We start from the raw sequence: 23,532 nt of genomic DNA, 5'->3' as shown, positions 1-23,532 counted from the left end.
CCCCAACTGAACCATGCGATAAGCCATGTCAATTTATCGTGGGTTCATCCAGCTTGCAGAGAGGCCAGCTGGACACGAAGGCGCTATGAACAGAATAGTGGGTTTTTCAATCGTTCTAGAATCGCTCGTGTTTTTTCGGTACAATTTGGGTTGAACCTTCATATTCTTGAAGTAATGTTTCTCTTTATTCATTGTCTGGTCAATATCTAAAATTCAATTATTTTCTGCTTCGTACAACCGGCCCCAGCACTGTAGCGAGATATCTGATTTGCGCTTTTCTGTGTCGGTCCGTTTAGTGGCAGGCTTGTTCCTCGCAACCTGTTCGTGGGTTTGCCGGGGCGCAGTGCCTGAGCGATTTACTGATCTAATAAACACTGGATATAGCAGCTCTGCCTAAAAAACGAAGCTATAATAAAAAAAAACGAAGCTATAATAAAAAAACGAAGCCATAATAAAAAAACCTCAGGAAAACCTAATTTACAAGAATCTATGCATCTTATTAGGCGAGTGCAGATGGCTCTATTATATTGTCCTATAGCTGTTGCGAATCTATAATACGTGTGAGACCCATTTTGTGATTGGGCATTGGTACACAGGCACCCTAGAATATGCAATAGCAAATGTCAGCGTGACAGAAATCCTCGAGACGATCATAATAACCTCCACCGTTTGTGGAGAACTCGAGTTGTTTCGTACAGTACCAATATTGCCGCATTAATCTGCTAAAATGTTATACTCGAGCAGAGTCGTCAGCCCCGTCCTTGTGTAAATACTGTTACCAGGATGCATGGTCGATACAGGCGACTATAACTCTAAAATTTGCTGGAATTAATCTAAATCAAATCAAAATTGCCTATAGAAATCAAATACGTCTCATATGACCACGAAGCTAACAGCCTGCAATACGAAAGTAACGAAACCAGTTCTAGGAATTCCTCCGTACGTTCTAGGAAAACAGTTGCGTTTGTTAGTCACACAACACTTTCGTTTTCGCTTTTGGAAATGCGCCTGTACAGTGAGACTTGAGACAGACGCGTTATCGTGTAAACATCGTAGTTTTAACGCTCCTTATTTGGCCGAGAAATGGCCGAAGCACCAGAGCCTTGCTCCGCAAGCACACCTTTGACTAAGGGGAGACTTCAACGCTATTTCAACAGACGAAATATCCCGTGGGCTTGCAGCGAACGATCGGAAGGAATTACCCTCGAGTTGGATGTAAATACCTTACGCAGAAATCAATACACCCTTCGTCTTTTCATCCCTGAAGACTTCCCTGATTCAACACCTAAGCTAGCTGTTGTGAAACCAGCCGTTCTCAAACAACGTGACGGCACTTCTGTTCCCTCAAACCAGTGTTGCCAAGTCAGTTTTCCTAAAAATCCCAATATAGCTCCCAAAAAATCCCAAGATTCCCTATTTTCCCCCCAAAAAATCCCAAGATTTTTTTCATTAGTTCCCAGGTCCCCTCATCAGGCGAAGTGTTCAGCCATGCGCGTTAACCGAAGCCTGGCGAAATACTTGGTCTTGTATAAACGATAGGAAGAAACCTTCTCACTGATCTCAGCACTTAACTGCTGTATACTCTGTATGGTATATTAAAATATTTAGTGAATAACAGTTATACCGAGCAGGCAGATTAATCAGTATTACAACTATCATTATTAAAACATTATCTTGTCTCTATTCTAAAAAATCCCAAGAAAAATCCCAAGGTCTAATTAAAAAAATAAAAATCCCAAAAAAATCCCAACAGCCTTAAAAAATCCCAAGATCTTGGGATAAAATCCCAAGGTTGGCAACACTGCCTCAAACGCACTGCAATTTCAAACGCTCGGCCGATTTCGAACCCAGGAACATCAGGAAACATTTCAAGCGATTTTCGTGCCTTACCCTCCGACAACCTCAGAGCCTGGCGTCTATATTCAATATATTTTTATGAAAGGTGTGGAATGGCTGAGTGCGTATGAGGAGCATCTCATCACAGGGGAACCCGTGGCAGAAACTATTCGAAAGTATGGTCAAGTGAAGTCTGTGGAGCAAATTTGGTCGGAACCGCAAAAGAGACGTCTGGTACGAGAATCCTCTCTCTTAGACGATTGTTTTCCAGGTCCCGAGGATGCTCAATGGTCGGGCGATCGAAAGTCGATTGATGTGACGTTTAGGACGGAGAAGGTCTACGTATTTCGTGTTCATCTTCCCGATGACTATCCGAATTCCTGTCCACAGCTCGCCATAGTTTACCCGGAAGTCCTCTTCCAGGTAAACACGCAACCGCTTCCTTTAAACTCCCAAGAATTCCGGACCCTGGGAGAGAAAGATGGCGCCTTGACAATTTGTCATTTTCGTCCGTCCGAGTGGAAAGACAATTTGACCATCGCGAGTATTGTTAACAAGGGCAAAGTCTGGGTTCACGCCTACGAAATGTACTTGAAAGGAGACATGAGTTTCCCGGATTGTCTTTCCAGCGTACAACAGTGCAGTGAAAACTAAAGTTGTTATTGCCTCCTTCTAAGATCTCTATATGTATACTTTATATCTATCTGTGTTTATGCAATATACGATCTATGTAATCTATTTATGGGCTATGTACTCTGCATGCACTGTCTGTGTAGTATACCTAGTTGCGTGAATTGATTGCTCATCTATAATGAGACTGGATCACGCATCCGAGCCAATGACTGCCATGTTGAATGGGTCCACTCGAATCTAATTTTCTAATGGCAGGCGAATGATTACCGAACTTACGAGCACAAATTGCATGACCTATCGCCGAATTCAGCAAATATTGCCCGAATTTCAGTAGAATCCGACCCCCGATCGAATCAGACGTTTAAAATTGAAATGTTCTTTAGGGGGGGGGGGTTCCCCCCGTTCCCACGCCTATGTGAACATACGAATGATTTATGAATGATATTTAATACAATTGAAGTAGTTAGTTCTTATCTAATCGTGTCCGTTTAATGGGCAATTAATTGTAATCAAAGTATGAAAACAATTGGAAATATATTGCAAATAAAATTTGGAAAATGTTCTTCCTTTGCCCCGATATTCTTGAAATCCAAACTTCTTGGGATGTCACGATACTTTGTATGATAGATTTCCGAGCAGCTTCCTGCATGACACCGTCCATGTGCTAGTTTTGTGAGCATTTGTTGTCAAATTTTAACACAGGATATAATTTAATAGCTGGATACAATATATACAATATACAGGATATTTATACTATATTTACTAATTACAACAAAATAACTTCACATGAATTAAACTCGTTGTTTTTTGTGCCTTGTTGTTGTAAAGCCTCGTTTCCTCGATGTTAAAGAATCGTTCGTGTCCCTAGAGGGTCCTCCTAGTCCACTATCAGGCAAACAGATAAATTTTGACCGATCACAGATTCCTGGACTGAAGTTCGAACACATTGGGTTACATTCAGCGTTGTCAGTACATTGCGTGACTATATCTGGCACACACTGAGGTTCGTCCATTTCATATCCCTGAGTTAAACAGAATGAAAAACATAAATTATTACAATTGATTTGTTTTTAAAGCATGTTGCTGTGACAATTTTTGCTGTGACTTTTGACCTTTCTTCTTTCAAGAGATGTGAAAGAGCAAACTTAAATATTTAATGAAAAGATTAATGTAAAATGGCATTAAAATGCCCACATATGAAGATCCGTAACGTATCCACTCGTTAAGATCTATCAGAAGAAGAAAATCCTTGCATATGTAAAAATTAGCCTCTAAAATTCGAGAACTCTGATTAACCGCACTGCGACAATATGAAATGCGTGACCGTCATCCTTTATTACATTAAGTTGCCCTTTTAATCGGCTACTCGAACGAGAAAGTTCTTCTAAGAGAGTTTCTTCTTTCGTCTCGACAAAATCGCTCTTAACGACCTTATCGACCAAAGGGCTTTGAAGTTGATCTCACGTGTAAAGAGTTCATTGTTCCTGCTTCAGGCTGTTGTTAAATCCAGCAAAATCACGATGACTTTGCAATTGAAATAATTTCCAAATATGACTGTAAAGTCAAGAAAACTTGTGGTCGTTCTTTAATAGCTCAATAGGTAATGTTGTTATTCGAAGTCCGTGTTTCTTTTTTGATTGGAAATAATTTCCTTCAACTCACTTCAATCCATAGCCATTTTAGTTAAATGTTTTTCGTATTACAACCGTTTCAGCAAATCAGGAAATGATATGGTTCTCTATATTTAGTTGGTTTTCGAAGTATTGATTTAATTATCTAGTCCTTGACTCTATTCAAATTTTGAAACATTCAAGCCGTCATATAAATAATTGCCTCTATTTATTCTCAAATATTTAGTTCACAGTATATTCAAGGACTCTAAGAATAACAGTTGATATTGCGACTCTTGGATTATGCCTCGTTCCGTGTGAATATAAGTTCCTATCGATGTCTATTTCTGTATTTTGCCTTTTATGAAAGATCATTTCGTGTGTAAACTTTATGTCCGCTTTCTGTTCTTTCACTCTGGTCTGTTGTTATGCATATCATTTCGAGTGGTTTGTGAAATAACCATCAGTTCTTAAACGACTTGGTTCGTGCGAAAAATTGAGGAGGGGGCGTAGAATGAGGTTGAGAATGACTTGACTGTTCGACTCCATTGTTCGTGAACACAATATATTACTGCTGTGTAAAACTACATGCTGGGACTTCCGTCCACATGCATTGTTCCTGCGAATTGCCCAACGAAATTTTAAAATGAATTGTTTCATCAGTTTTCAACGGTTTCTTTCTCGAGGTCCAGTAAGGATCATCCCTTATTGATCCAGTGTTACTACAGGAGGAAAGCTACACTAAACTAACTTTATTTATAATGGATAGTTCTATCAGTTCTAAACTGTTCTTCCTAGAGGTCCAGTAAGGGTCATCCCTTATTGATCCAGTGTTACTACAGGAGGAAACCTACACTAAACTAACTTTATTTATAATGGATAGTTCTATCAGTTCTAAACTGTTCTTCCTAGAGGTCCAGTAAGGGTCATCTCTTATTGTTCCAGTGTTACTACAGGAGGAAACCTAAACTAAACTAACTTTATTTATAATGGATATCTCTATCAGTTCTAAACAGTTCTTCCTAAAGGTCCTGTAAGGATCATCTCTTATTGATCATCTCTTATTAAGGTCCAGTAGTTCTTATTAATATTCCTAATCCAATTAGTGTTACTGTCATAACAAACTTACTAAACTCTATCAGTTCCAAACTGTTCTTCCTATAGAGGTGTACTCTTTTGATCCATCAGTGTTCTAGAACCACAATGCATTCCTACTTCCGGGTATAAGTGAGGGTCATAAGTGAGACACTTCATCGCGGATCGTATGATCTATTTTAATGTATATTGCTGAAGCGGTGGTCATAAAAGATTATGCAACAACAACAGGCAGGTTTCGATGGTGAAGAGGAATTAGAGGATATCTTTGCGCCAAAATAATTTTGTCCCTAGTACTAAGACTTGGCTGCTCAGTTTCTATACTAAATTACTCCTGCATTAACTAAAACACTTGGTAATGATAGATGTATGGGTGGTATACAGCTCAAAAACGGTTGAATAATTTTTTGGCCGTAATCAGAATTCGAATTGAATATCAATCTACAGTAAACGTGACATAAAACAACTTCCTCCAACTAGTCATCTCCGTTGAATTGAAATCATTGAATCATTCCAACTTTCGTTATCCTGTACATATATCATCCTGGCTATTACATGACGATCCCTAGCTCAACCAATATTTTCGTTTACAACTATACAGTCGTATTAACCTCTGGCCTATATGGCCTAACCTGATCAGTTCACTTCTCTATACAGGCTTCACCGGCCATACGACATCTCATAGGCTCATCAGATTCAGCTATTTTTGAGTTGCTTCTTACCAAAAGGTGAATGGGCAAGACTTTGAGGAGATGATAACAACTCAAGCAGAGAGACAACACAAAAGCCTTTTTAACTCAAGAGATTTGGCACGAAAAATGTAAACATTGCATTGATTATATAGGAAGTATAAATCCTATATGCCTGCTGAAACAATGTAAACTACAGGTAACATTTCGATACAGTTAAACACGCAGTTTTGATACCAAGTGAAACTGGGCCGTGCAATCTTATACGTTTGTTGAGATAATAAAATCCCTTCTTGGGTAAAGCGACATTTGATATTAGTTTACAGCTACATCATGTTACCGGAGTTGATGGGTGAAAAAAAGTCTATAGAGAAGCTTATGATGGTATATGCTGATGTTATAATGCTGTACTTTTCGGTTATTTCACAACATGTAATTCATCATACGTCATGATAAAATCTTTACTAACCTTTGATGTTTCAAACTTTGACCAAAAGTCACCGTTGTCTTCACTGGATCTGTCATCAACTGTTTCGAATGAATGTCGTGGTTGGAATAGATCTTTTAACTTGGAAGCGTTGCCAACTGCGAGAACAAGAGCTACAAGACAGACGACTATAGCGAATCCTTTGAGAGCGAACATATTGGACGGCGTATTTGATTTGGAAACACCGTATTATCTTAAATAAGTGAAGTATTTACGGCTCTGAACGTGAACGTGTGGTATGCCAGTAGAGTAAAATGTTGAATGGCTGTTTTATTTGGTGAATGTGCGGAAAAATGCGGAGTCTGCCTAATTTGAATAGCAAAGAGCAATTTGTGTGGGTTAATAGGGTCCTCCTTTGAAGCTATTTGACGTGGGATAACTAACGTGAATGACATGATTGTCTGTTGCACCGCAAACCCGGAATTTGTGTTTCCATATTAGGTGCAGGGCGGTATAATGTTTGTATTTTATATAGAAGAAAGGCTTGTTGGCAGGGATTCGTTTAGTAAGCTTTGTTTTCTTGGTCTGTCTTCAAAAGCCGATCGCGTCGTCTCATATATGACGTGCTAAAAATTATGATGATGCAAATTTAACCTATAGATATCGTTCCTCTTTATCTAAACCGGTCTAAACCAAAAAATATTGCCGTGTCACTTAGTATATATGTCGTGATTGTCATCTGATTGTGGGGGAGTGCTTCCAGTTTAATTGTTTCATTATTATTGTATCAACAATGCGATAATGATAAATTTCCGTATCCATCACACTTTAATTTGGCCATTATTTTTCTGATAAATATGCGCTTCGAACAATCTCAAATTCAAATAATTGTTGTATAAATATTTACGTATAGAAACACTCTACTTAATAATAACTAGTAAAAAACAGTTTCATCGTTGATCCAATGAAAAAGGTCGTCGGTCATTGTGCTAAATAATTATCCAAAAACTCGTATTCTCTGCACTGTTCGCACGAGTTCTTATCGTCTTGGACCACATCATTAGTCCTCGTACGTAAGGCAATAATATAAATATAAATATATGTATATATATAACTATCGTCTTTAACTGATTAGGCCTCGCCAGCATTCTTAAGCGTCCGTCAACGTCTTTTTTTCTCCGCTGCAGAAATTGCAGCCAGCGGTAATGCCCCAACAATACAGACGGGATACTTGAGTGATAGTGCGCAGATACCATCCACGTTAAAGAAACACAATTTCTTGCAATCCTCGTCGCTTTCACATAACGTCACCCAAGGTACGACGCAATCCTAAAAATATACATTTTATTTTCAGATGAGCGAAACTGATCGGTGTAATTTCACCAATGTTATAAACGGTTTTTGTGCTCAATTTCCAACTGATTCCAGTCCCTTCTAATGCGTTCTGTGGTAACTTATCGAACCATAGAAGGACTTGGTTTTGTGTTTGATTTATTAATCAATAAGAACCGGTTATCGCAGGGGATTTAAGGCACAGTGCCCTAAATTGGCGACGGAGTAAATGAAAGAATGGACAAAGACCCCTGGTGGGCGAAGTATTAGGTTTCTAACCATCGAATCTGAAAGACGGTTGCATGTAAAGACCCTTTTTTTATCCATCTCCAGGATCAACAAGCATGCTCTGTTTTGATCCAATGATCAAATTCAAATGCTCCGTACTCGCAATGAGCTTGCGAGTAGATCTTTTTGTGGTCATTGAAGCCACTTGTCCAAATTCGGTGCGCTTTACAAGTGTACATTATCCAAGGAAGCTAAGGAAATCGACAAACTACAGGGCGTAGCTATCTCGAATTTTGTGTGAACAGAGGGGGTCCAACCGTGAAATACAGAAACGTTTCGCCTAGGGCGTGACAAGACGTGGTTTTTGAGGCCACCCCTTTCCCCTTTCCATAGACAAACTATTCCTCGCCTCAGTCGGGAAGATTTAGAAATTTGGTCTCAACGAAAGTAAAGGTCAGTCTATAACAGGCCCCAAAAAACCCCTCCTAACCCCTCTTACCCCCTGTTGCCACACTACCGAAGGACATGTTAACTAACATGTTAGAACGAACGTATGCTTCACCTATCAGGAAATAATTCGTGAATAAGTCAGGAAATTAATTATTTCCTGATGATGGCTAAATTAGGGTCGACCTAAAGCTGATATCATGCCCTTCATTATTGGAATTTCCGTTGTTTTGTAAATGCTTTATCCCGGCTTCGATTTTAGATTTTTCACTACATGTCCACTGTGGCACTGAACGTTACAGTAATTAACTTATATTGTGATATTTTGTACTGGGATAGTTATAAATAGTTCCTAATATATTGTCCCTTCACGTTTGAGATATCTTTTTCAGGTAGTTCAGACACAAACCACGACAGCTTATTGTAGAATACTACCCACACTGGACCACCACGTTTGAGATATCTTTTTCAGGTTGTTCAGAAATGAATCTTTTACAAATTTCCTTTCACAACGGTATAATTTTGAACACTATGCGCGAAAGAGATAATGTCTCGAAACCTATTTTGCCCCATTTTAGTCAGAAAACGCCTTCAAAGCAAGTAGATTTTCGGTTGTTAGTCATCTCTATTTACCACAATGTTAAAAAATTTCCAAGTTCTAAATAAACATTATCTTACCATTTCGACGCGCTCAGAGTTGAAATGATGTTTTGAAGAATGATTTATTTAATTATCTTTATATATGCAAAATATAGACTAAAACGTTTGACGTCTAGAAACGAAGGTTAACATACCGAAGTAGATATTCCTTGCGTAGTGAAGTTCAGAAGAACACACACGACATAAACTTTACTCAACCAATTCCAAGCCATGTTCGCTGTAACTTTATCATCAATCGTCTTCCCTGCTTTTTCTAGTTTAATCATTTAAATACCTAAGATAGTGTGACGTTGGTTATTCGTGTTTCCAGTTCACAAATGCGGAAATGACATCTTTATATAGGCCCTCCCAAATAATTATCATTGTTACCTATAATTATAGGGCTCATTTGATTTCCCTTATCCACTTCAATTTGCCCCTTCTCTGAGCGGACAAAAAGCGTGTTTTACTCTGGGTTTTCCTTCTCGAGTGGGCAGAATTTGCATGAGAAAAAGACAGAAACATAGCTCTTGTTTCCTGGTAAACAAATCCCTTGTTTATCATTCCTTCCCACTTAGCGACAAACGTTCTTGATAAACAGTAAATAATACGTTAGTAATAACGACGGTCCAGGTGATTAAATTAAGTCAATAAAGTGTGATTATGATGTTAACACTGATTGTTGCCATTGATACTAACTTCTAGACTTTTGTCACGAAGGAAGAGTGATCTAGCAAAAATATTCCGCCATCAAAAAGATGCTTTAACTTTTACCTCCACAGCAAGTTTATACTTTATATGTAGACTTTTGACTATTGTCTTTTCGCTAGAGCAAATAGATCACTGTACTATAGTAAAAACTCAATTGTCAGTCCTTTCATGCAGACACTATATATGTGTAAAATGAGTGTATGCATGTTAAGCCTTTGAAACAAGTAATTTTAAACGGATAAAAGTTCAACATAAGCGATGTGCAATGCTATAAAGATATCCTCTAAAATAGATCGCTAAACAGAAGAGTTACCGGTAACGGCCTATACTGTCGTCTTTGCTCGATTTATGTTTGAAAATTAGCTGCGTATATCAAGTTTAACACAGACTATGTAGAATAACTTATCCTCAAAAATACAACACAAAGGTTTTATAGAAGACACCTTGATAGATATAAAGGACATAAAGGTGACGATAATTATAGAAAAGCTCAGATGTTTTAAAATATCCTCACTAACACGACGATATATGAATTCGTGCTCAAAAAGAATTTAAGAGAAAAAGTTTACGGCGTCTTTTTAGTCCATCTTGTTTTCTTTCGAGCCGTTATCTTGGAGAGGACAGGTCGGAGCAGCCTGTTGAACACATGGGATAACAGTCCACTTCTGTGAAGCATTCTTGATGTAACCATTCAAAATGCTCTTATAAGAATACTCCATAGCTCATTCCTTTAAAGTAGGATGTTCATCCCATATCGTCAATGGAAATTCTTAAATACTTCTGGTCAATTGCACTAAGATTGCTCAACTAACGAATGAATTATTACAGATAATCCCAATTCCCATGATCCAATCTTGACTATCAAATATATGTGTAGACTTTCATGAGAAATTCATCGGAAATAACTTCTTGCTGGAAGCAACAAAAAGTTTTCTGTCACTACACAGCTTAATGATTCAAGTCCAGGGTCAAATTAAGGCCAATGTTCAGAGTTTAAGTAGACTTTTATTGCCCCTTGAAGCATCAGCACTTGTGATATTAAATGTCATCTATCGGTAAGAGGCCGAAATTTTAAAACATATATATTTTGAGGTAGGAATAGAGGAAATTGTGCGGTGTACCGCATTTCGAGAATGACTCTCGTCTTTGGCTTTCGAACGATCGAAAAAAAAAGTAGTATTAAAACACGCAGGTCCAAGTTTCTCCCACTCGTGCAGGCTCATATTGTCAGCGGACAACTTACACAAAATTGAGAGCAAGGCGTAAAACGAAAAGCTTCTAATTTTTCATGCGAAGACCGCTGGAAAACTGAGCCCTCTTTACCGGGAGAAAATTTGCCGAATATGACCAACGTGAAACATATAATGATCTTTGAAAACCGGCCCATTCATTTGCTCGAGAGCTTTGGTTCTTTGGAAGAGTATTTTTACCATATGTTCCCGCCTTCCCGGGCCATTTGTGACCGCGTTCTTACACGGTAGTCATTGAGGGACAACATTATTACAACAAATAACGATATTCCGGCAAAAAGAACCGTATATCTCTGATTTACGTTCAGCAGGCGACGGGAGGTTGGAAGATGCTACGAGTCGTCCTAATGGCCGAGTAGTTTAGTTGAGATTATATTTTTTGGACCCGTGTACCTCTTCAAAACGAATTGGTCTTTCTGTTATGAAGAACCAATAATATAAACTTATTCTGGCACAGACAGTTGTATCCATGAATTTTCAGATCGTTTTTATGGCGGAGAATGATATATTTTTAATCTGTAGGGCGTCGCACACACTGAGCCTGCGTGAACTTGCTGCGTTTTCTGTTTTGCAAATTCGCTGAATTTCCGGGATATCTAAGTAGAAATGATGATGATGATGATGACTCAGTGATGGCTGTTGCTGAAATGAAACCCTCCATAATATTTTGACGATAATCGCTTCAAGTCAAACTGATCTATACCGTAAGCTCAATCATTACAACCATATTAACAATGATCAACACACATTTAGACCGTATATATACCATTGTACTGATTTTAGCAAGATCAGTTCTTCTCAGTGACAAAGACCATCGAGTCTTTCCTTGATTCAGTTTGGCCACTAAACCACCTTGAACTGTTTTCGCCGGTTCAAGTGAATCACAAACTGTACGATTATAGACTATATATATTGCGGTTTTTATTTTATACCGTTATGATTGCAATCATCGTATATGTCCGAGGGGGTATAAGGTAATTAACCATTTCATATATAGGGTCATTGTATTCCTCCATGCAAGAGGCATTGACGTATGGCTTAAAAATAACCAGTACCTGATTGTTAATATTACTAGAGAGATCTATTGCTTTGAGTATATTTAGAAGTGTATATTTCAGCCTGGCAGTGATTATATAACATTGTACAGAAGTGTCTGTGTTCGCACTCCATAGGAGCGATTGTATCAGCTTTTTATAAAACCGTGTAACACCCGCGTTATATCGTCCAATGTTTTTGCGTGCATCGTCTTGGCTCAGGACCAACAGCATCAAATATTTTGCAATATCTATTATATATACTGATGCATCTCTCACGATCGATATATCCGAAGAGGAAGATTTTATATCAAGTACCAGTCAATATATACAAGAGTAGTTATATTAATTTACTGAACAATTTTTCTGGAGATCTTTTCCATGCCACGGACCACGGTGTAGTATACCTCTAGTTAATATTTCCCCTGCTTGCTCCTTGACTTTGTCCTCCTGAACCCGAGTCAGGAACGCAGACTGGGGGTGTAAGAGTAAACGCACAAATTCCTTGTTGCATGTTTGAACACATCGGGTCACAGTCTTCATGTTTGGTGCACTCGGTGATATAATCTGGAACGCAACTGCCATCCTGAAACAACGCGAACGTTTTCATGTTTATTGCTATCTAAACTTTAAATTTGTGCAGTGAGATTTTAAAGTTGTGATTTCTTTGATGCATCTGAACGAATGGCTGAGCTAGAGGTATTTGAATAAATCCAAAGCTATACATATAAGCATCCTTTGTATCTCTACCAGAAGACGAAAATCGCCCAGGAAATCGCTGTAGAAATGACAAGCCTGAACAGGTCTTTAAAAGAGAGGAATTTCATTCCTAATCTAACGATCAATTCTTAACTGATAAGTTTATTTGTTACCAATTAAACCAAACACTAGCGAAGAACTACAAGTCATTAGATACACTTGAAACTTCTTGCTAAAACTTCACAGCAATTGACGGTAAACATTTGATCGTTATCTTGCTGTAAGTTTTCGGTTCTGGCTTGCCATTTTTTAGCAGTTTTTTGACCTGAATGCCCCAAAGCTATGATGAATATTATATGAATACAAAGCATACCACAGGTTTCATTATGAGAATGAACACACACGCTATTGACGCCAGAACCACGAGCCTTGACAATTCAAATGCCATGTATACACAGACACACTTTTTTCTCTGTCAACTGTAGACGAACGTTTTTTCTGTTTGTTTCTGAAGCTGCTTCGTGCACCAATCTGAGCTCGATATTAGCGTAAAGCGAATGTCGAGATCTATTTATCTCAAATACGATGCGGAAATTGCATTTACGAAATGTTACTTTTTTTAGATTGCCAGAAGATGATTGCTATCGTCAAATAAAGATCTTCTTTTTCTCCAGCCCAAGGGCCTAGCTGTGATTGAGCCGTTGAAGTGAGGCCAGCCGGCCATATTTGGAGAGATATGGTAAACACTCTGAGAGGTACGTATGCTTTTTTTCATCGTCAATATGTTGTCTTTGTGGTTAACGGCTGTTGTGAACAAGAATATAAAAAAAACCGCCACCCCCAAAAAAAAAGTCTACGGAGGGCATTTGCGGGCGCTATTTGGATCAACACCTATCTTTATTTAGAAAAAACCTCCATTAAACATTTTGATTTTTAAAAATTACTTTATACAACGTGATCTCGTGCTCATATTCCAGCCAATCAGGGCTCAGAAAAATTGTCGAAATAGAAAACCATTCTGCAGTATTTAATCCATTATATCTTTTGTTTCTCTTCATGACTGCAGTCGAAATTTTGTGATTACGTTTAGTTGCAAGAACTATAGCTCTGACAAAAACTTGGGATTAAAACAAAGTATACTCCAGAATGTATGCTTTTTTTAACTAGGAGATATTAACTGCCTTAACTGTTTAACAACTTACTATTCCCACAGTGGTCAAGCTAATTTTTCACCAGCCTGGTTGGTAACTCAGATGAGCACCATCACAATAAAAATTCACACGAGTCATGCACATTGCACATATCACCATATCTTCCAGGCTTCCATCCCACAGCAAATTCAAACTCATCTCAAAAATATAGTTTCACTTTTTCACTGCGATTAATATATATATTGTATATCCAAGAGGGACCATAACGTATAGTGAACTGTGAACCATTTCATATAGGTTATTTCCTTAAAAGTCTTCAGCTTTGTAAACACTTCTGGCCCAGAGCCTAGACCTTGCTTTGAACTTGATTTCTTTAGTGTATACCTATACTTTAGCAGCACCCAGGCTGGGCAGTCTATAGGCGTTAAAGAGACAGTGCCCTTTTGATGTATAGATAGGGCTAGAAATAACATCCAATAGGCATTGACTATTATAATGGCAACACATGACTTCATGTGCGATCATAAACTCTTAATTAGGAAATGTGTTTACAAAGATATCAAAGGCGTTTATACTGACATATTAAGTTCTATATTAGCCGGTGAATTCTGTAGTGGTTACAATTATAATTATACAGCGATGTTTCTTGATAAGCCTTTCACAATATCCGACAGAGAGAGATAACTATCTACACGAAGCAAGCTTAAGTGTTACAATTCTTTCATTCCCCCCCGAGCCAGGCAAGATCTAATTTGTCTGTCCTCCTGTGTTGGAATCAGAAACGCAGACTGATGAAGAAAGAGTTAAATCACATATTCCTTGTTGCATGTTTGAGCACATTGGATCGCATTCCTCGTTACTGGTGCATGGATGAAAATAATCATTAATACAATCTCCAGCCTAAAATAAGGCAAAGGTTTTCGTTAGAAATTGATAGTTGATAATAATTCTGTATATAGAATTTATTTGATGTACTAAACACTGCGAATTTCGTTTACAGAAATATAAATATATTTTAGCGTGAAGCAGTACATGTATATACACTGAGATATATGAGAAATTATAAGTTTACGTTTTTAGAAAACGTGAAACTTTATATATATTAATGGCCAACATGCATTCGTCTTTGAACTAGGATAAATCAACCATGGATATATATCCCAAGATTGATAAATATATAATTAAAACTTACCACGGATTCATTCATGATAAAAAGCACACAAGCAAGAACCACGAAGATATTTCTTGATAATTTAAACGCCATGATGAATATCCAGTCTTTTTTTAATTGTCACTGAAAACGAGATGTCTTCTCAACGTGATTTTTTGTTCTCAACTTGCATTCTGTCGTAGTTTCTTCATTTTTATAGATTATTAAAAGGTGATTAGTATGGCCACGAACCAACCGCTTTTTTGCTAGCTTAAGTGGCTATCATACTTCCAGCGAGTACGTGCACTTATCAGACATCCTTTTTTGGGAGAATGTAGGCGGGTGAATGTTATAATTTGATGATAGATAGCATGTGCCATGCACGACACAGTGGGGTATATACTTTAATGATTGTATAACCAGTCCTATATAATTGCCTCGTTGAAAAAAATACATTACATCTTAAAGTGGTTTCATGAAATGAAACATTCATTGATTAGAATTGCTTTCTTTTTTTTACCATGTTTATTGACTCGTATATCCGAAAAGTACCATAACGTAGTTAATCATTTCATATAGGTTATTTCCTTAAAAGTATTTAGCTTTGTTTACAATTCAAGCCCGTTGCTATATAGGTCTAGGCCTTCAAGAACAGATGTCCCTTTGATGTATAGGGTTAGAAATAACATACAACAGGCATTGATTATTAAAATGAAAACACAGAGATCATATGAGAGTGTATTTGTGTATAGTTGTTACCAAACTGTTAGCACTATATATACAAAGGTGTTTACACTGACATGATTTTAAGTTCTATAAGTGTATTCAGTGTATAAAACAACATGCACCATTAAACTACAGCGAGGTTTCTTGGAAAATTTACTGATAATCTTTTTATGATAACTATTTACATGGAGAATTTTAACTGTTGCAGTTCTTTTCTCTCCTGAGCCAGAAAAAGTCTAATTTATCTGTCCTCCTGTGTTCGAATCAGTAATGCAGACTGATGGGAAATGAGGACTAAATGTGACACATATTCCTTGCTGCATGTTAGAGCACATTGGATCGCATTCCTCGTGACTGCTGCATGGATGAATATAATCGATAATACAATTTCCAGCCTAAAATACGGCAAAGGTTTTGTTGGAAATTGATAGTTAATAGTTGATTCTGAATACAGAATTTGCATGAACACTGCGAATTTGGTTTCCAGAAATCTAAATATTTTAGCGTGAAGCAGTCAACGTATATATATATATATATATATATATATATTTTGATTAAAAGTTATAAGCATTTCAAATTTTCTTCAACTTTACACCACACAGTGTATATCAAAACTATGTGAAAATTTGAAGTTCACGTTTCCCATATATTTCATTCATGGTTCAAATTTATTGGAAAACGTATAAAACTATTAATAGTTTAATTATATCCCAAGATTGAGAAATACATATAATAATGAAAACTTACCACGGATTCACTCATGACAAAAAGCACACAAGCAAGAACCACGAAGATATTTCTTGATAATTTAAACGCCATGATGAATATCCAGTCTTTTTTTAAGAGTCACTGAAAACGAGCTGTCTTCTCAACGTGATTTTTTCTTCGCAACCTGCATTCTGTCGTAGTTTCTTCATTTTTATAGACTGTTAGAAGGTGATTAGTATGGTCACGAACCAACCACTTTTTTGCTAGCTTAAGTGGCTATTGTGAGTGCACTTCATCAAACACCCTTTTTTGGGATAATGTAGGCGGATAAATGTTATAATTTGATGATAGATGGCATGTGTCACGCACCACACTGTGGGGTATATACTTTGATTTAAAACAGATTCACTGCATGTGTGGTGTTTATGGTCATAGCCTGCCAAATAAAATTAATGAGAACTAGAGTTAGTAGTTACGTTTTTTACATGCTTGCATGATCACTGAATAAAGACACAAAGTTTTCTAACAGTAAAAGCATGTCATTCATAATTATCATGTCATCTTGAGGGTTTATGTGAATTGTGAAAAGCATGAGTGACGGTCTGAGTGTTGCAGTCTTCAGGAAAATTCGTTAAACTTAGACCTCCACATTTCATTCCCATTTTATAATTGTTACCTGTGAAAGAATGTCACAACAAAAAGAAAGATCTTTAAAAGTGGCTACTATAAAAAGTCTATATATACAAAATGAATGAATACTGCACGATGAATATTGAACGAATTACATGTAACTTTGTATAACAATATTGTCAAATTTTGCCGGGCAAAATCAGTATTAACAACTATAGTTAATTTTGTTCGTAAATTGATTAATGAGTTTGTTAATTAAAATTTACGTATTTACGTATTTCATGTTAAACCATCCCTAAAACACTTTCTTAAAACACTTTCCTATTAAAAAAGAATATTCTGGGTGTATAAAATTATATACCAATACAACTGAAAGGGAATTTAACATTTAAATTTTCAAATATATGCGTTTAAACTAAGTGAAAATCCAACATTTATTTCGTACAAGGAAAGGATTAATTTTATTTGAAGGCAACTGATCTAATCTATGTAAAACATTTTGCCCCATAACAGTTCAAATCAGACGAGAACGATTTTTACTGAGACACTCGATAGAAACGCCCATAGTCTCAAGAAAAAGAACAGACGAATTATCTTTGCATGGGGTTGTCTTTATGTAAAAGAAACAAAGAATAAAATTACAGTCTGTGCCAGGTTAGCGTGCCCACACTAGGTACCATGCACCTAAGGGACCAGTGAAATCAGCGGTAAAGTCAGTGGTATTACCATTGCCGTACGAAGCAAGCCGGCGGTATTGAGCCCCTAACAATGGGCAGAAATGATGATAAGCCGGGCAATTTATACTCGAGTGTCGGACAGTTTTTGATGAATTATCAGCTAATGATTCGTCCGCCCTCAAAAAAATTTCAGGACTGTACGCGTACGAGTATATAACTACTCCTAATTGCGTCGTTGAAAGACCGTATTACATTTTAAAGACCTTCATTTTAGATCATCGCTTCGCCATTCTTGGTAAGAGTTTTCTTAGACGTTACTATTTTATTTTACCCTCGAGATAACACTGTTGACGCAGTAAGTTTATAAACAGATATCTTTCAATTCTCTCTCTTTCACTATTCTTTCCGTTGTCCCCCGGAGAGCTTGTTAAAACCCAACCTAAAATGGTCATAAGTGTTTAATAATAACTATGCTGATGGCTGGTTTGCCCGTTAGGAGAACGCACAATTAAAACGGTTAAAACTGATCTGACAGATTTGAAAACAGCCGGAAATCTGAAACGTCGCGAAAATGAGGCATAGGTCCTCTGGCAGGAATCATACTGACTACCGGCTTCTCTTATCAAGGAATTGCGAGAAAACGTTTCCAGTTTCCTTTTTGAAACAAGGAAGGGTGATAATGGTGATAGCACTGGTCTGAAATGGCAGACAGCAGCCAGTTACTAGTTGCAGTTCGTAAATCGTAATAGTTCTTGTCAGAGAGAGCCGTATTCTATCGCAATGCCCCCGGTCTGGTCCTAATTCCTAAAATCATAAAATTTCACGATTCTTCGTTCCCTAAAATTACTAAAAACCATCGTCAGTTTACAAATAATTTTTTCTCGGGATTTTTCCTATATATCAGTATAACATGAAGTATCCACTTACAGGCAATGTAACAATTTTACGTTTACAAAGGTGTTATTTATAAATATTAAATGATAACGAAATAAATAAAATACCTGCTCAGCGCTTTTCACTTCAGAAGATATTGTTTTAAATGGATCGATTGAAAAGAATCGTAAATCAGATCGCATTTTAGATATAATCTATGAGGAACAGTCATTTAAATGAGATGTAAGAGGTATCCTTTGCAAAAATATTTGATTTTCGTATTAAAGCACTGTTTATTATTTGTATAGTCATTATTATGTCAACGATCACTTTGACATTTCCTTTCGATCGTCTTAATCGCGTCATATTTTTGTTACTTTAGTAGTAAATTTATATATTTTCGCTTGTGCACGGAGCTATTACAAACGGAACTTCATTGCAATTTGAAAATGTGATCATTGCTATATTAGTATGAGAAAATCAGAAAAAACTACCCCCTAAGAGCATATTGAGTTCAGAAACATTGATACTAAAATAGCTTCGTATTTGCAGGCTTAAACCTGCCTGTTTTTTCAAAGGTGTTATATCCCCTGTGTTATAACTGTTATTTGCTGATCAACTGTAATTGTTTAATATATATGTAATATTTTTTAGGATGATACAACATCTTTGCCTGACATGGAACTATTTTGAAAGTTCAAATGTCGGAAAATGATTTTGAGGAAATGGATTATTGGTTGCTACCTTGTATATTGTGTTACCATTGGCCTTGCATATCAAAGAAAGCAATTTCATAATTATGGTATGTAATTGGATCTGATCTAGCACTGTCGCAAACATGGCCTAGCATGTATGGTTGAGGAGGAAGCAAGAGTAAAGCCGGTTTTCCACTAGCGATATTTTTCGCGCGAAGCGACATTTTACTTTTGTTTTAGAGCTCTCAAATGCAACCACCTGGAACAAATTGCTCTAAAACAAAGGAATAAAGTCGCTTCGCGCGAAAAATATCGCTAGTGGGAAACCGGCTTAAAAATCTTCATCCTTCAGAAAGCTTTCCGAAGCAACCTGGGCGTAATTTCGTTAGGAAAAACTGGTTCCAATAAACTACATAAAAGTCAGCTGTTATAAGTCATGGTTTACTGTGTTGATGTAAAATGAAATAGCCTTCACAAACTCATTCATAGGCCTATATTAATGCAAGGGAATGCAAATTCATAGAATTTGTATGCTTTTTTATTGACTGGAATTGAGTATTCATCAGGATTACTTAGTAAAGTTACATCTGCTAATGTTACATGAAGTTCCATTAATTTGTTCCTCAGTTACTGACATAAATCCGGAATTTTTTTAATGGTTAAGGTCTATGACCATAGTTGCATGATGTAGGCTGTAACAAAGCTCAGGATAGCAGTGATGCTGGTTATGTGTGAGAAGTTAGAATGGACAGCATGACTTGCGACGAGGTTGCTGTCGATTTCGAAGTCTGGCCCAGGAACCGCAGCTGCATTTTGGTTTGGAGCCTGGTTACAAATATTTATTTTATTCGTGATGGGGATAATTCCATTGGATACACACGATAAATGGCTCATGCATTCATCTCTGTTCACCTTTGTGACTGCGTATTGTTGGTCGATGGAGCACACGTCTGTGTTTATCACGCATATCATTCTTATGACTTTCTTGAAACAATCATCGAACGCTTGCTGTTAGTTTAGAAAAGATTATCGTCAAGTTCTGCTGTCTTGAACACGGCCAGGGCGTACATAAGATACGCCCTGGCACGGCTAAATACGTTCAACTATCTTTCACCAAATTGCTGCAACTTTTGATAGTAACTAAGTTCGTGTTGTTTAGTACAACTATTGTTTCTCCGGTAAAACTTAGCGTCCATTTTAGTCCATTTTATACTTCGTTGAATCTCGGTAACCGGGCCTGTTTGCATGGAGCGAGTTATCCCGGCTTGGCGAGGGAAAAAGCACATCACATCAAAGGCTTAACCTGATTAGTCTTTCATTATAAGCAGTTTTCACCTCGCCTAGCCGAGATAACTTACTCCATGTGAACAAGCTCTGAGTCCGGTATAGCCACACTTACCCCCACTGTAGAAAAGAGAGCCAGCTTGTCGCTGGATTCGAAGTTTTTGGTCGAATTCACGATTGGAAACGTTGGCACAGGACATAGCTTACTTCCGGTCATATTTCTCGTAGTGTTGATACAAATTTCGTTCGACGCAAGCTGTCTGATCACGTACCAGGCCGAACAGGATTGCATTGCGCATGTCAGAACTACGAGGCATGCTAGGACGCGAATAAGCATCGCGGTATCTTTTAAACGTTCCTTCGGGAAAACGCTCCCAGGTTTATGCCTACTTTGTTACTCGAATTTCTATTAACGCAATTAATTCATTGACGAAGTTAATTGGGACGCGCGCGCGCGCGCGCTCTAAGTTTTGCGCAAAAATTTAAAAGGAAGAACGCTGGCTAGGACACTTTTATATTCACGGACGAAATATATCGTTTTCTTGTATGTTCATGGAGACGGGTTTTTTTAAATCTAAAATCACTGGGTATCTTAATTCTATCAATTTGTCATAATCACAAATGCCCGGTGCTTAGTTCCAATCCTTCTTGGGAATTTTGAGTTTTTTCACACAAGTTTCTAAATCTTTTGTTATGTAGAACTTCGTCAAAACTCGAATGGAAACTACAGATTTGGCGCCCATATTGATTCGTCACCCATCAATAAATTTGCAAAAACAATATACGATCAACTACGACAAGCTGCGAGCAAGGTGCCGAAAGGTGTCCGTGATGTTCCGAGGTCGCACGGGTTCGAGTCGAGGCCAGGACGTGCGAGGGCCAGCTTGTTTGGTAGGTCACGCGGTCGTGAGATCTCTGGGGAATTGGTTCCGCGGAATGGGGAAATCGTTGAGATTGTGGACGAGGACGCGAGGAATAATGATGTTTTGAAACGTGATGAGATCAGGAGACCCGAGGTGACCCCGGGTATTTCAAGGGTAAGACATGATAAACTGAACACCGAACAAAGCCTAACTGAGGTGGTAGATGATGATAAAGAGGGTTATCAAAGATTTGAACAGGATATAAGTGACAATGGTAATATTCGTCTTAATGCGAATGAAAATAGGAATCTGTTACAAAGAAAAAAATTACTTTCTAAGGAAGATTTGAACCGTCTTTATTCGTTATTCGCGAAAAGTATCGATAAACACAGACTTGATAATAAAAGTCAAAATCAGGATAGTTATTCCAAGACTCGCAAGACAAATATACCATCAGGTGTTATGAATACTCCTGATTTTGACGAAAATGAATTGAAAAGTCTTGCGAGTATTATGGATAGGATAAATGGCGAGGAAAAAAATCATAATAAAAACCCTGTCGGCGATCAGTTGAACGTTGACGATGAAATTACAAAAAATAATATCGTCAACAAACCTAGCAACAATAATTACAACTATCTCAATCGCATGAAAATAGACTTCTTAGATGCCATTGCAAAGAAACATGGCATTATAGCAATTTCTGACGATATGATGGCTCATAATGACAGTGAACATCACAATGACGATAGTAACAGCAGTAGGTATCACAGCCACGATGTGAAAACTCATGACAACAGGTTGTTGGTAAATGTTGAGGAAGCCAGCAAAAATAACAACAACTATAACGGCAGTAACAACAACAGTTACAAAGACAACAACAACAGCAGTTACAGCGACAACAACAGCAAGGACAACAGCAACAACAACAGCATTTACAAAGACAACTACAACAACAGTCTTAACGACATCAGCAACAGCCGAAATGACAGCAACAACCCCGCCACCCACACAATCACAAAAGAAAACAAGAACAACAACATCTATAACGGCAGCAACAATAACAACAACGACCATAACAACAGCAGCAGCAGCAACACCAACAACATCCATAACAGGAGCAACAACAACAACAACAACAACCCCGCCACTAACACAAACACAAGCAACAAAAACAACGACAGCAACAACAACCCCGCCACTAACACGAACAAAAACAACAACAGCAACATCCATAACAGCAGCAACAACAACAACAACAACAACCCCGCCACTAACACAAACACAAGCAACAAAAACAACAACAGCAACATCCATAACAGCAGCAACAATAACAACTACATGAGTCACAAGACAATCCAGGCTGAAACCAAAGACAACACCAACGATATTAAACTACAAACTGATCCGGAAAATGAAATTCAAGCACTAATAAAAAGTATCAGGAGATTAAAAACGAATGGAAAAGGAATGAGTGACGTACAGTTGACTAAACTAGAAGATACAGTTCATGACTTTCTTAATTTGAAATCTCTTTCCAACATAGAACGGACCGAAAATGACGGTAAAGTCGTGGTGTATTTATACCCCCGCGCTTCGTTGTTTTGAGTTGCTTTTGTTTATCAGTGTCATACGTTTTCTTGCTCGTAATTTTGTGTTTGTTTTAAACAGCGTTTTCTACAAATACCAGTCATTGGGGCCAGTGGTCAATGTGGTCAGCGTGCAGCGCAACGTGCGCCGGTGGAAAGCGATCACGTGAGCGGAAATGTGGAAATGCTTTGACCGACGATGAAAATACATGCCCTGGGTCCAGCGTAGAAACTGAATCTTGCGTCGTTCAGAGCCACTGTCCAGGTGTGTATCATGGACGGTGTTACATCAGGAAAATTTATTTATCCAATCATTTATCTTCCATCTCCAATCATTTACATTTATACAATTTTTAGTCGACGGAGGTTACACAGATTGGACAGCATGGTCCAGTTGTTCAGAGACTTGCGGTCCGTCAATACAAATGCGCATGCGTATCTGCATGAACCCGAGGCCTCAATACGGCGGACGAGATTGTGCTGGATCGAGATTTAAAATTCGAAATTGCACCATGCCTGCTTGCTATGGTAAGCAATTATTATTTGATTATATATT

At 37.7% G+C, this 23,532-nt stretch overlaps 3 protein-coding genes across 6 annotated transcripts in view; 2 read left to right on the top strand and 1 right to left on the bottom strand.

Moving 5' to 3' along the window:
- Positions 1-23,532, top strand: part of LOC114523847 — a 33,499-nt gene that overhangs the window by 1,631 nt on the left and 8,336 nt on the right. The window contains exons 2-6 of one of the 4 annotated variants that reach the window (XM_028544890.1): positions 13,254-13,385; positions 19,200-19,347; positions 21,224-21,561; positions 23,059-23,241; positions 23,334-23,504. In XM_028544890.1, coding sequence (XP_028400691.1) covers positions 23,097-23,241; positions 23,334-23,504 — 316 coding nt within the window. In that variant the 5' untranslated portion in view covers positions 13,254-13,385; positions 19,200-19,347; positions 21,224-21,561; positions 23,059-23,096. Of the gene's footprint in view, positions 1-13,253; positions 13,386-18,620; positions 18,796-19,199; positions 19,348-21,223; positions 21,562-22,635; positions 22,952-23,058; positions 23,242-23,333; positions 23,505-23,532 lie in introns of those variants that run through there. The other 3 variants (XM_028544889.1, XM_028544888.1, XM_028544887.1) reach the window with 3 other exon arrangements.
- LOC114523852 lies at positions 1,022-2,625 on the top strand. Its single transcript, XM_028544896.1, has 2 exons — positions 1,022-1,342; positions 1,805-2,625. Exons 1-2 carry the CDS (start codon positions 1,084-1,086, stop codon positions 2,488-2,490), a joined length of 945 nt encoding a protein of 314 aa, XP_028400697.1. The 5' UTR covers positions 1,022-1,083; the 3' UTR covers positions 2,491-2,625.
- Positions 3,000-6,731, bottom strand: LOC114523853. The gene is made up of 2 exons (XM_028544897.1): positions 6,333-6,731; positions 3,000-3,491 (listed from the first exon to the last, which is right to left on the bottom strand). Exons 1-2 carry the CDS (start codon positions 6,504-6,506, stop codon positions 3,261-3,263), a joined length of 405 nt encoding a protein of 134 aa, XP_028400698.1. The 5' UTR covers positions 6,507-6,731; the 3' UTR covers positions 3,000-3,260.

This window comes from Dendronephthya gigantea, unplaced genomic scaffold (assembly GCF_004324835.1).
Source record: "Dendronephthya gigantea isolate DGI-Jeju-01 unplaced genomic scaffold, DenGig_1.0 000028F, whole genome shotgun sequence".
Taxonomy (NCBI): Eukaryota; Metazoa; Cnidaria; class Anthozoa; order Malacalcyonacea; family Nephtheidae; genus Dendronephthya; species Dendronephthya gigantea.
Note: the sequence above shows the minus strand (reverse complement) of the source record. Positions and strands in the feature narration are given on the sequence as shown.